At 42.8% G+C, this 13,771-nt stretch overlaps 1 protein-coding gene across 1 annotated transcript in view; it reads right to left on the bottom strand.

Moving 5' to 3' along the window:
* The window catches only part of elovl6 (ELOVL fatty acid elongase 6), a 91,056-nt gene extending 85,377 nt beyond the window's left edge, over positions 1-5,679 (bottom strand). Inside the window, exon 1 of the mRNA XM_073043056.1 lies at positions 5,452-5,679. Within this exon, the coding sequence (XP_072899157.1) occupies positions 5,452-5,534 (83 nt within the window). The 5' untranslated portion in view covers positions 5,535-5,679. The remainder of the gene's footprint in view (positions 1-5,451) is intronic.
* Between the last annotated feature and the right edge of the window lie 8,092 nt (positions 5,680-13,771).

Here is a 13,771-nt window from a genome sequence, read left to right as displayed (position 1 = left end):
CATTGCTACTAAGCAGCATTGAGTTACATGCCGAGATACAAGATCGCACTGAAGCCAAGTGGGAGGTAACCAATAAAGGTCAAGATTTACCATGTGAATTTTGTAGAATAAAGTCACTTTTACTAAAGTGGTACACTACAGGAGAAGGAACTGCACGAGGTAACAGAATCATAACAACAGCTTCAATGCAAGCCACTTCAGCTGTCGAACTCAATAAAGAAATGTAGATGCTGTTCAGAAGTGGAAAGAGATACAGAAGATTAGGAAGTGACTGAAAACGAAAACATACTCAGATATGCTTAAGTTTGTCAACTTTGAGGTGCTGGAGATACTGATGCCAGATGTAGTGGTTGTTTGAACACACCACACCCCATCCCACCCCAGCCAATGCTGTCTCATGTCAACAGCAGCTTGCTCACCCAAGTATTTGGCAGAACTTACAGCAAAGTACATCACACTGAGATGAGAGAGTTATTCCATATTCTTTTTCCCCTCTTATTACAGGGACATTTAACAAATATTAGTAACATTTCAAAAATTTTATGTGAAACTCTTTCTCCATGGTGTAACATGTTTCAGTGTAGAAGCTTCAAAAATGTCTACATACAAGACAGCTGTAAGAAAATCTAATGAAATTCTAATTGTAATTGCTAACCATCCTGAGTGGCAAATACTGAGACAGATACAACCAGAACATTAATTTTTTTTAAACCTTTAAATATGCTGCCCCACAGTGAGAAGCTCAAGTGGTCAACAAATAATTCCAAATAAAATTATTGCAACCTCGGTCCGCAGGGAACAACAGGGTCATGTTTTCATATATGAAGTGCAACAGACATCATACTAGAATGTAAAAGTACCCCCACTATAAAAATCATTCAACAGCTACAGTTCCTTTAAGCTCGAAATAAAACTTGCAGAATGTAGCCGCTCAGGAATGTGGCCTTCACCCCCTCTCTTCCCCAGCCCCCTACTGCCCCGCAACCCCCAGATGTGTCTTCATACTAACTGTATATCCTGCGTCTTCATGCGTTGGTCTAAATGTCTCTTACACATTGCTATCATATCTACGTCCCCCACCTTCCCTGGTGGCATTGTTGTTATTTCTGTAACAATTTCTATGTTTATTATAAGTTAACTTATAATAAATTATATGGTAAAAGTTTGCACTGTGGCAATTTCTTTGGAACATTTACCCAAGTGAGGAACAAGATTCAAAGTGAACACTCTGATCGCCTCTTTATAAGCCTGTATCAAAATGGCTTCAATCTACCATCAAGGAAGGCCTTCCCATAATTTTCAACAGCTGGCAGCAAGGAGAGAAGCTCCAACCTACCTCTGCCAAACAGGTATCCTTCACTCCCCTTCCATCACAAGGATGTGTTAACCATTGCAATAATGACAGCTAATAATTACTCACAAACGAGAGAAAATCTGCAGATGCTGGAAATCTGAGCAGCACACACAAAATGCTGGAGGAACTCAACAGGCCAGGCAGCATCTACGGAAGAGAGTACAGTCGACATTTTGGGCCGAGACCCTTCATCAGGATTTTCAGCCAAGCTGGAATTTGCTCAGCTTGAACCCTACTACAGGAACTCACAGTAGTTGATAATACTCAAGTTTTGTGCAAGTGGGGTGTTTAAACAATTAATTTTAGATTCACACTCAACCAGCAAATTCCCTAAATGCAGGACTTATGGAAAAAATCCCTCATTTCTACTTTACACCACAAGAGAAAAACATAACTTCCCTAGATTGCACTGTAGATATATTACTTTATTTGTATTTAGAAATTTGTCTTCAGTTGATTTGGTAGTCAAAGAGTTAATTTAGAGACAGTAAAACTGGGGCGAGAGTATGCAAAGTTTACTGAACACAGACTGATGACATTTATATATATATAAAAATCAGACTAGCCTCCAGTGATGTAACCACATGCAGATGAGCTGAAGCAGGCAGAGCAGGCCTCCTGTCTTTTGATTGGCCAGTTTTCTGTCAGAAGACATCATAAGATGATCAGTATTGGTCAGTCGATCTATATTAAACAGGGCAACACCAATTTCCTAAGCACATGGCTCTGACAGCTTAAAGCCAACCAGCAGCAAAACTCAGTAACCAAAAGCTTTACTTTCATGTCGATTTTTTTCCCCTCTGTCTAGCTGTATATATTTTTAATTCATATAGTTTATATAGTACTCATATTTCACCACAAAACCCTGGCTAAAGATACACAAATAAATATATTCAAGAATTATAATTTATTTTAGTCCTTCAAGTTATTTAAAATACTGCATTACATTTACTGAATTAAATTTATAGGTGTTTTAAGCTTCAGCAGCTCTATGCTGTAGGTGTGAATAACCATCCCGTAGTTGGTCTTTTAAAATTATTTACACCATTATACTTTTTATTACAAATCTTCACTAAATTCCAATAATAGAATATGTGAAAGCACAATAAGTATTCTTTGCTATACGACACCCAGTCAAGTGTTCTCTATACATGGTAAGTGGAGAACCATAGTTTAAAGGAAAAAAGCTTACTTCAATTATGATAACCTACATTTTAAAAAACTTTCGACACAGTAAAATACTCCAGATATGACAAATGCAATATTTGACACAGAGCCAAAGTTAAAAACAAATGATAAGTGAAAGTCAGAGATGCTTTCACCTAATCGCAGTTGTCACAGGTGGGGCAAAAGAAGACAGGGACATATGAGGGCTCTTGGACAACTGCACAGCAGAACGAGTTGAAAGGTGGTGAGGGGCAAGTCATGGAGACGTTAACAAGGCTGAGGATTTCAGCTCCTACAAGCTAACATGGACCAGTGAGTGGCATTTGCACGGCCTCAAGTGTGATTGCTAATCTCACAAGAACACTCAGATATCAATAAATTTTTTTAAGTTGATATTAATTTCTTCCAAAAGACGAAGCCTACTTCTACAGCACTCCAGCAATGGTAACTGGCTCACAACTCAAATGCAGCCTGTGTGCAAAGGCAAGGTACTTACCCAAAAGAATTTTCTAAAATTCATCCCAGCTCATTTTAAGCACAACAGGTTTGGATCACACAATCTAATAGCCTAGGAAGTGGTGTATACTTCATTCAGGAAACTTGATAGCTTCATTATCTTTTAGGGTAACACTACATCACACGCACACAAATAACTTCAACAGTTCTACTTAGCAGTAACAATGGTCACAGACTAGCATCTGGCTGCAAAGCAAAAATCAGAGGTTTCTGTTTGGACTTAGTTTATAATTCTGATTTGACATCTTGGTTTGAGCTGAACCTATTGTCACAGGGTCCAAGCAGAGTAATCCCGCAGGTCAATTCCCCTTCGTATTTCTATGCATCCCCAAAACATTGTCTTACACGCTTGTAAACTCCCCTACGAATGTGTTTACTTCATTACCTACATGGAGGGATTACTTTTACAGTGGCCAATTGGTCTTCCAGCCATCTGCGGACATGGGAGGAAACCCAAGCACAGGGAAGGAATGCAGAGGGATAGGGAGAAGGTACAAACAGGTCCCTGAAGCGAGGAGGCAGCAGCAACTGTATCATTGGTATGTTAGTTAGTTCTCTCCCATGACTTCATATCAAATCCCTTTAAGAAATGGAACCACAGGCTCTGTGGACAGAATAGAGTTGTACAGTACAACACACAAACAGGCCCTTCAGCCCATCCAGTCCATGCTGAACCACTTACACTGCCTACTCCCTTTGAGCTGCACCAGGACCATAGCCCTCTATACCCTTACCATCCAGCGACATAACTAAACTTCTCTGGAACAGTGAAATCCAGCTTGCATGCACCAATTGCACTAAGCTGATTCCACACTCTCAGGACCCTCCGAGTGAAGACCCCCTCATGTTCCCCTTAAACTTTTCACCTTTCACCCTTAACCTCAGTGGAAGTATTTGCATTTACCCTATCTATAGCCCTCATAATATTGAACCCCTCTATCAAATCTCCTCTCAATCTTTTACATTCCAAGGAATAATGTCCTAACCTATTTAATCTTTCCTTGTAGCTCAGGTCCTCCAGACCCAGCAGCATCTTCCGAGCTCCACCCTACCTTATATTAATACAATTTAAATCCTTTCTCTGCTTTGGCAACAACAGGCTCTTACATGCACCAGAAACACTGGAAAGTACAACGTAATAAAATGTTATTTGCAAATCAAATTACTTCTTGCAGTTAGTTCTGATTTTTGCATTTGTACAACTACAAGGTGGCACAATGCAAATGATTGATGCAGATTATTATATAGTTTTGTACAACTATAACACTAACGGAGCAGTTGCACAGAATTCCAGAGCTATTTTATATTTTTTAAAAAACAAATCGGTATCTGGGCGTGGTGCGTGCATCTCTCTAAATGCTTCCTCTTTATTCTCATCTCAGCAAGCACCACTCCTTTAAACTATGCCGCTTAAAACACTTCTGCACCTGTAAGATGTTGGAGCATACAAGAGTCCTCGAATTCTGGTGAAAAGGTGCAGTAATAGTTTAGTTTGAAAGGTAAATGTTGTCAATCATATTTATATCCACTTACACAAAATGTAGTGTAATTAGTCACTTCAGTGGAGACAGGGTGAATGAAGCTGCAGCTTTTCTGAAACTAGAATTCAAAGGGAAAGGGGGGGGGTTACCCGAAGCCTCAAACACGGCAACTCTCATGGAGCAATGTGAAATTTTACATCGGCATAACTGCCCCGGCTTGTGCAGCGTTCGCGGAGGGTCGGAGCCGGTCTAAATCGCGGCGAGGAAACGGGGATGACCGCTCGGGCCGTGTGAGGAGGAAGAACCCACACAAGCCCAACGTCATGGTCCCCTCACACACACACACAGACAGCGAACCGCACAGGGAACTCCTCCTTCACAGACACACTTAGTGCGAGCACGCGTTTGCGCTTCAGCTCGCACAGAAAATGGGTCTGGCGTGCAGGGCAGGTAGGGGCGGGCTGTCCGCACGTGTTCCACTCGCGGAGCTTCTCCCCAAAATAATCGCATTGCAAGAGAACTGGGCTGGGCTGGGGGAGAGGGGGACGACACAATAAACGCTCATTTTCAACCCGAGACCGCCCGGCGTACGACCGACAGCGCGGTCGGATGTTGTTTGGTGGAGCTGGGCACGGAAAATGAGAAGCGATCCAGAAAGGAATTAAACTGATGAAAGCCGGAGGGGGAAGTGGCCTCCAGCAGCCTCCAGAAGTAGGTGGACCCTTTTATAACACAAAGATAGAGGGAACTTTAAATTTGCAGTAGCTGAACCATTGTTAAAACCTACCAGCTTACACAAAGTAAAAAAAAACCACACACACAAATGGGATGTTATCTGAAAATACCATAGTGAGGGGGGGGGGGGGTTGTTGGAGCCGGGTGGGGTGCCAACCCATCTGTCTGCAAGCAAGACTTGTACAAAACATCGCTCACCAGTTTTCCTGCATCCATTGAATGGCTTCTCGCTCGTTGAACTGCCTCTCGAATTCATATGCCTGCAGCGCCAGCACTGACATGCTTCAGGTTCGGTCGCGTTTCTGGTTCTGGCTGTGAACAACTTATCCCCGGGTCTCCTGCTCCCGCTGCCGCCGTGATTGATTGACAGCGCTAGAGCGGCGCCGCGCCTCGCCGCCCCGCACTCACTTCCTCCTCTTCCCACTCCACTCACTCACTCACTAGGAGCGCCCGCCCATCCTCAGCGCCCGCCTACCACGGCGTGAGCTTTTCCCCACTCCCTCCCTCCGCTGCATTTCTCTCTTTTTTAATTTCTCCAGCCAATTACGAACATAAACCCGACTCTGTTCTGTTGTCAATGTTTGAATTACTATTGAATTATTTAAACCAGAGCTTATAAATGGAAGTTAAAGATCCAAGGTGTTGATATTGCCCCCAAATATCACAGTTCAAAACACTACCTCCTTCCAAATGTCTGAGCCTAGCAATACTAATATGTTTGCTACCTCTTTGTCAATGAGAAGCTCTTAGATTTATGAACACCTCTCACAGCATCAGAGAAGTTCCAAAGTGCGGTACAGTGAAATTTTTTGAAAATATAAACATCATTACGAAAGATTCAAAACACCTAACTTGAGCACATAGTGACTGGAATACACATCCCTTCTCTTCATTGAACATAGAACAGTACAACACAGGAACAGGCCCTTCGGCCCACAATGTTGTGCTGAACCAGTTAAAAAGTAAATCAAAAACTAATCCCTGCTCCTCACAGATCCCTCCATCTTCCTCACATTCATGTTCCCATCTAAACTCTCTTAAACATCTCTAACGTATTTGCCTCTACCACCTTACCAGGTAGCGCATTCCAGGCATCTGCCACTCTGAGTAAAAAAACTTACCCCTCACATCCCATTTCAACTTACTCCCTCTCCCCTTCAATGCATGCCCTCTGGTATTAGGCATTTCTACCTGAGAAAAAAGATACTGTCTGACTACGCCTCTCATAAATCTCCCCTCAACCTTGGCTGCTCTAAAGAAAACTAAACGAGTTTGTCCAGCCTCTCGTGAACTTACTAACCCACCCTTCTACATTTTCATCTGGGTCATTTGTAGGCAATATGAATGTAAACAGACTCAGTTCTGTTATCAATGTTTGAATTACAATTGAAATATTTAAACCAGAATTATAGATTGAAGTTAAAGATTCAGGGTGTTGATATTGCCCCCAAATATAACAGTTCAAAACACTACCTCCTCCCAGCTGTCTGCACCTAGCAATACTAATCAATATTTTTGTTACCTTTTTTGTCAATGAGAAGCTTTTGCACCGTCAGAGAGGTTCCAAAGGGCCTTACAGTCAGTGAAATATTTTGAAAGTATGATCATTATAACGAAAGAATCACAACACTTAGCTTGGGTACAATATGACCGGAATGCACAGCCCTTCTCTTTCTAGAAATAATCGCCCAAAAATTAAAGGCAGAATCTCAACTTAACATCTTATCTGCAGTGCTACACCTCTTACAGCGCAGGAGTCTAGGACTGGAAGATTGGCAGGTGATTTTCATGCATCATGTTTCCTTTCCAACACACCATTTTACCCAGACAGCCTTCATTGTAAAAAAAATTCAGCCAATCAAATGGCCTACTGTCTCAAACTACTTTCTCATCCACTCAAGTGAATTGCCTTCATGCTCTATGCCATTTTGGAAATTCCAGATGATTTTTCTACAAAGGCACATGTGTGATTTACCTTTCCCGTCCCCCACTTTCCGCAGGGATCACTCCCTCCGTGATTCTCTTCCCCACTGATCTCCCTCCTGGCACTTACCCCTGCAAGCAGAAGGTGTGCCACACCTTCCCATCCACCTCCATTCAAGGCCCCCAACAGTGCTTCCAAGTCAGGCAACCCTTCACCTTTGAATCTTTTGGGGTGTTGAATATATCTGAGGTGGCCTCCTCTACCTTGGTGAGACCTGATGTAGATAGGGGGATTACTTTTTTGAACACATTCATTCCACCCACAATTTCCTGGTGGCCAACCGTTTCAATTCTAATCCCCATTCCCATCCCAACATGACACGATACAATGATGTAGCCACTCCCAGGGTGAAGGAACAACACCCCATATTCCAAAATGCTGGAAGAACTCTGCAGGGCAGGCAGCATCTACGGAAAGGGTAAACAGTCAAAATTTTGGGCTGAGGTCCTCCTTCAGAATTTGATTAAGGGTCTCAGCCTGAAACAATGATTGTTTATTCATTTTCGTAGATGCTGCCTGACCTGCTGAGTTCATCCAGCATTGCATGTGTGTTGCTCTGGATTTCCAGCATCTGCAAAAACTCAAGATTTGATGCTGGTTTATTTATCACACAACATCAGAATATTCTGAGAAATACATCACTTACAAAAACAACCAACACTGCCAGGGATGTGCTGAGGCAGCCCACAAGTGTTGTCACACATTCTGTTGCCAACATTGCATACCCACAACAGCTGTATAGGACCCTGGTCAGACCCCACTTGGAGGACTGTGCTCAGTTCTGATCGCCTCACTACAGGAAGGATGTGGAAACCATAGAAAGGGTGCAGAGGAGATTTTCAAGGATGTTGCCTGGATTGGGGAGCATGCCTTATGAGAATAGGTTGAGTGAACTTGGCCTTGGAGTGATGGAGGATGAGAGGTGACCTGATAGAGGTGTACAAGATGATGAGAGGCATTGATCGTGTGGATAGTCAGAGACTTTATTCCCAGGGCTGAAATGGCTAACATGAGAGGGAGCAGCTTTAAGGTGCTTGGAAGTAGGTACAGAGGAGATGTCAGGGGTAAAAAAAATTTTTAAAACGCAGAGCGTGGTGAGAGCATGGAATGGGTTACCAGCGATGGTAGTGGAGGCGGGTACAATAAGGTATTTTAAGAGACTCCTGGATAGGTACATGGAGTTTAGAGAAACAGAGGGCTATGGGTAACCCTAGATAAATTCTAAAGTAAGTACATGTTTGGCATAGCATCGCGGGCCAAAGGGCCTGTATTGTGCTGTAGGTTTTCTATGTTCTTTGTTTTAACAACATCAGCAAAAACATACAAGACAGGACAACAACAGCAAAACAAGCTTCTCTCATACCCACCCACCCACTCACACACACAGATAGGCCTCATACCTAGGTCAGACCACCCCTGGGCTCCTGTTCTTGGCCCCTTATTCTCATATTTCCAGAGATCGGGCCTCCAAATTCCAGTCCCTGGACTGGACTTGTAAACTCACAGACATCAGCCCTCCAACCAAGCCAGCTGAGGGACTTTTGACATTTGAGCCTGTACCTCTGGACTTGCCGACTTTGGTTTTCGATCCTCAGGCTTCTACCTCTAGCCTCACCAAACTCCAAACTTTGGCTTTGCCCTCTAGTCTTCTCCAACGTCCGGGTATCAACCTCAGGACCCACCGATCATGGGTTTGACCCACTTTTAATTGCAAACAACCATAGAAAGAAATCATAGAACACAGTTGCCTTGTGCAGGAAGGCACAGAGTCGAATGTACTTCCTAAGAAGGTTGGCGTCATTCAATGTCTGCAGTGAGATGCTGAAGATGTTCTATAGGTCAGTTGTGGAGAGCGCCCTCTTCTTTGTGGTGGCGTGTTGGGGAGGAAGCATTAAGAAGAGGGACGCCTCACGTCTTAATAAGCTGGTAAGGAAGGCGGGCTCTGTCGTGGGCAAAGGACTGGAGAGTTTAACATCGGTAGCTGAGCGAAGGGCGCTGAGTAGGCTACGGTCAATTATGGATAACTCTGAACATCCTCTACATAGCACCATCCAGAGACAGAGAAGCAGTTTCAGTGACAGGTTACTATCAATGCAATGCTCCTCAGACAGGATGAAGAGGTCAATACTCCCCAATGCCATTAGGCTTTACAATTCTACCTCCAGGACTTAAGAACTTTTTAAAAGCTATTAATGCTTTTTGAGACGGTGATTTAGATGCATATCATATTTTTTTTTTACTGAGTTAAGTATTGTATGTAATTAGTTTTGCTACAGCAAGTGTATGGGACATTGGAAAAAAAAGTTGAATTTCCCCATGGGGATGAATAAAGTATCTATCTATCTATCTATCTAGAATGATAGAAATCAACTGAGTCTGTGCTAGTGATTGAATGTATACTTTCAAGTTCAGTCAAAGTGGGGTTCTTTTAAAAATAAATTAGGAAATCAGAAACAGGGCAGAAATTATCCTTGAATGGTACTGAAGATTGAGGAAAATCTTAAAAGCATTTTATAATATTATTCAGGGCAAGTAGATAAGCAGGGTAAGGGTAGGACTCATTAGGAACACAAATGGCAATCTCTCCATGGTACCAGACTTAAATGACTGCTTCTCATCAGTATTCACTAAGAAAGATGCAATAATTGGAAGTTTCAGTGGGTGGGGCAGCGAAATTCAAGAACCTGGCATCATTGAAAAAGAAAATACTAGATATTGAAATTTGGGAAGCCTGATGAGATGCACTCAAGGCTGCTATGGGAGAAAAATTACTGAGAATCAGAATCAGTTTGAAAATCACTGGCATATTCTGTGAAATTTGTTGTTTTGCAGAAGCAGTGCATTGCAATACATAATAAAAATACTATTAAAACAGTAAGAAAAATATAAATATTAAATAAGTAAGGCAAAAAGACAGGAAGATAGGGGGAAAAACAGGTAGTGTTCATGGGTTTATTGATCATTCAGAAATCTGATGGCGAAGGGGAAGAGACGGTTCCTGAAATTTTGAGTGTCTCCAGGCTCCTGCACCTTCTCCTTGACGGTAGCAATGAGAAGAGGGCAGACTCTGGGTGATGGGGATCTTTACTAGCCAAAGGTGAAGAGTAGATGACTGGAGGACAACCAATATGGTACCCTTTATGGAAGGGCAGCAGAGACAAGCCTGGCAATTACAGATTTGAGAGTCTATTGCCAATAAATGGGAAGTTATTAGCAAACGTAATGAGTGACAGGAATATCCTGCATTTGGAAAGGCTGGGGTTATTTAAAGATAGTCAGCATGGTTTTGTTAGTGGAAGTTGAAGAGGTAACAAAATGTTTTTGATGAAGTCAATGTAATTAATGTAGTTGCATGATATTCTGTGAGGATTTAGAAGAGGTCCAACAGGAAAGAGTGGTCCAAAAGGTTTGGTCCATGGGCAAGTTGGGCAAAATGGAACCAAAGTTATCTTGGCTATAGATGGCAGAGAGCAATGGTAGAAAGTTGCTTTTGTAATTGGAAAATTGAAACCAGCAGAGTATCACAGGGACCAGTACTGGGACCTTTATTGTTATATACAGTAGCAGTTTGGATAATTTTTCTAAGTTTATTTAGAGATACAACACAGAACAGGCCTTTCTGGCTCAACAAGCCATGCTGCCCAGCATCCCATCTAATCCTAGTCTAATCGTCACAGGACTATTTACGATGACCAATTAACCTTCTACCTGGTGCATAATGTAAAAGGTACACTTAATAAGTTTGCAAATGATATGGAAATCATAATATTGTTGATACTAAGCAGGATAGTTAGAGACTACAGGATGATATTGATTATTTAGTATTGCATTTTACTGCTTAGTATCAACAATATTATGATTGTTGATAAATTAAAAGTTAACAAATTTCACGACATCTGCCGGTGATATTAAACCTGATTCTGATGGGCAGAGCAATGGCAGTTAAAATTTAATTTTCGTAAGAACAAGATGATGCTGTTTGGGATGATTACTAAATGTAGGAAATACACAGTACAGGTGTCTGAAGGCACACACTCAATGATTCAGGAACTGTTTCTCCCCCTCTGCCATCCAATTTCTGAATAGACATTGAACCCATGAACACTACCTCACTAACAAGAGAAAACCTGCAGATGCTGGAAGTAATTCCGAGCAAGACGCACAAAATGCTGGAGGAACTCAGCAGGCCAGGCAGCATCTATGGAAAAAAGTACAGTTGGCATTTTGGCCAAGACCCTTCGGCAGGACTCTACCTCACTACTTTTTTATTTCTATTTTTGCACTACTTGTTTAATCTAACTATATATTTACTGTAATTCACAGTTTTTTTTCTCTATTATTATATATGGCTTTGTACTGCCACCACAAAGTTAACAAATTTCACGACATCTGCCGGTGATATTAAACCTGATTCTGATGGGCAGAGCAAAGACAGAAGAAAAATAATTCTTACAAGCACAAGGTGATGCAGTTTAGGAGGATTGCTAAAGGCAGAATGTAGACAGTGTATGATTTGGCCTTGGGAGTCATTGAGGAAGAGAGGAACCTGTGTGTACAAGTCCACAGATCCCTCGAGGTGGCAGCATCAGTAGAAAAGTTGGTGACGTTGGCATGGGGTGGACACACTCAAAATGCTGAAGAAACTCAGCAAATCAGGAAGCATCTATGCAGGGAAACAAACCATCTGGTTTTGGGACTCTTCATCTGGACTGCAAAGGAAAAGGGCAAAAGCCAGAATAAAAAGGAGTGGGGAGGGGATAGAGTACAAGCTCACAGGTGATAGGTGAGGCCAGGTGAGGGAAGATCCCATCACTTACCACCCCCACTCGATCTCATCCATCACAGCCACCTCCCCCTTCCCCGCCTTCTTCTGCCCTTCTTACTCCATCGCCCATCCCCACCCACCCGCCTTCCCCTTCATCTGGACACAGATAAAGTATTCTGACAGTTTTGATCGGTACACGAGACTGGAGTGACGAGAGGAAGGATGTGACTTAGGAGAGATTCACCAGAACCTCTCCTGGGATGTTATGTGGAAAGACTAGCTAAGCAGGGGTTGTTTTTGTTGGGATGGTGGAGGCTGAGAGGAATGAAGTGGAAAACTACTAGATTTACTAGAGGTGGAAAACTACTAGATTTATGTAAAGAAGTACAAGTATGGTAGATGGTAGGAAACGTTTCTCCCTGGTAGAGTTTTCTAAAACTGATTTAGAAATAAGAGGTTTGAAAGGGATCTGAGGAGAACTCTGTTTCACAAGAAGGTGATTGCAATCTGGACCAGTCTGGTCCAGTGGGTGATGAAGCTCTTACAACTTCAGTTTCTTGTCAGATACCTGCTTTGCAAGAGAAGAGAATGCTGTCTAAGGACAGGTCCAAATGCACAGAGCTCCACTACTCATCAAATGCACAGAAAAGGGTGGCACCCTTGTCTTCTGACAGACTAACTTCTGCCCAGCAAGCAGCTCTCAGATACCTCTTTTTCTTACTCAAACATAACCCCATCAACAAACACTAGGCCATTGCCTCCTGCACATTCACAGATCTCCTCGTTGGGAGATAACCCCATGGCCTGTACTTCCAACTTTTATTTGTGACCCAGGAGTCACAATAGGACTATCCTGATTGGCCCATTGTTTCTGCCTGCTCTTGCCACATTGACCTCATTTCCTCATGCCGTCCACCATCGGGACAAATTCCAGTTTCTTGGCCTTAATATTCACAATGAACATCCAGCCTTCATCCTCTTCCACACCACATGAAGGGAGTCTTAAGGCCAGGAGGGAGATCAGTGGGGAGGGATGGATGGACAAGGGAGTCACTTAGGGAGCAATCCCTACGGAAAGCAGGAAGTGGGAGGGAAAGATGTTCTTGGTGGTGGATCCCGTTGGAGATGGTGGAAGTTATGGAGAATTATGTGCTGGACACAGAGGCTGGTGGGTTGGTAGGGGAGGACAAGAGGAATCCTAGCTCTGGTAGGGTGGTGCGATGATTGGGTAAGAGCAGACGCAAATCAAATGGAAGAGATGCGGGTGAGAGCAGCATTGATGGTGGAGGAAGGGAAGCCCCTTTCTTCAAAAATAAAAGGACATCTCCTTCATTCTGGAATGAAAAGCCTCATCCTGAGAGCAGATGTGGCAGAGACGGAGGAATTGAGAGAAGTGGGTGGCGTTTTTACAAGTAACATGGTGGGAAGAGGTATAGTCCAGGGAGCTGTGAGAGTCCATGTGTTTACAATAGACATCAGTAGATAAGCTGTCTCCAGAGACAGTGATATCAAGAAAGGAGAGGGAGGTGTCAGAAATGGACCAGGTAAATTTGAGGGCAGGGTGAAAATTGGAGGCAAAGTTGATGAAGTCAACAAGCTCTGCATGGGTGCAGGAAACAGCACCAATGCAGTTGTCGATATATTCATGTTTTATTGTCTTACAACATTGAATCACAGCGGATTTAGTTTGGTTTATTCTAACACTGATTAACAGAAAGACTCTGGTGTCAAAGTGAAAACAGAGCTCTACAAAGTGATCTAAATTACTT

Source organism: Hemitrygon akajei, chromosome 4 (genome assembly GCF_048418815.1).
Source record: "Hemitrygon akajei chromosome 4, sHemAka1.3, whole genome shotgun sequence".
NCBI lineage: Eukaryota > Metazoa > Chordata > Chondrichthyes > Myliobatiformes > Dasyatidae > Hemitrygon > Hemitrygon akajei.
Note: the sequence above shows the minus strand (reverse complement) of the source record. Positions and strands in the feature narration are given on the sequence as shown.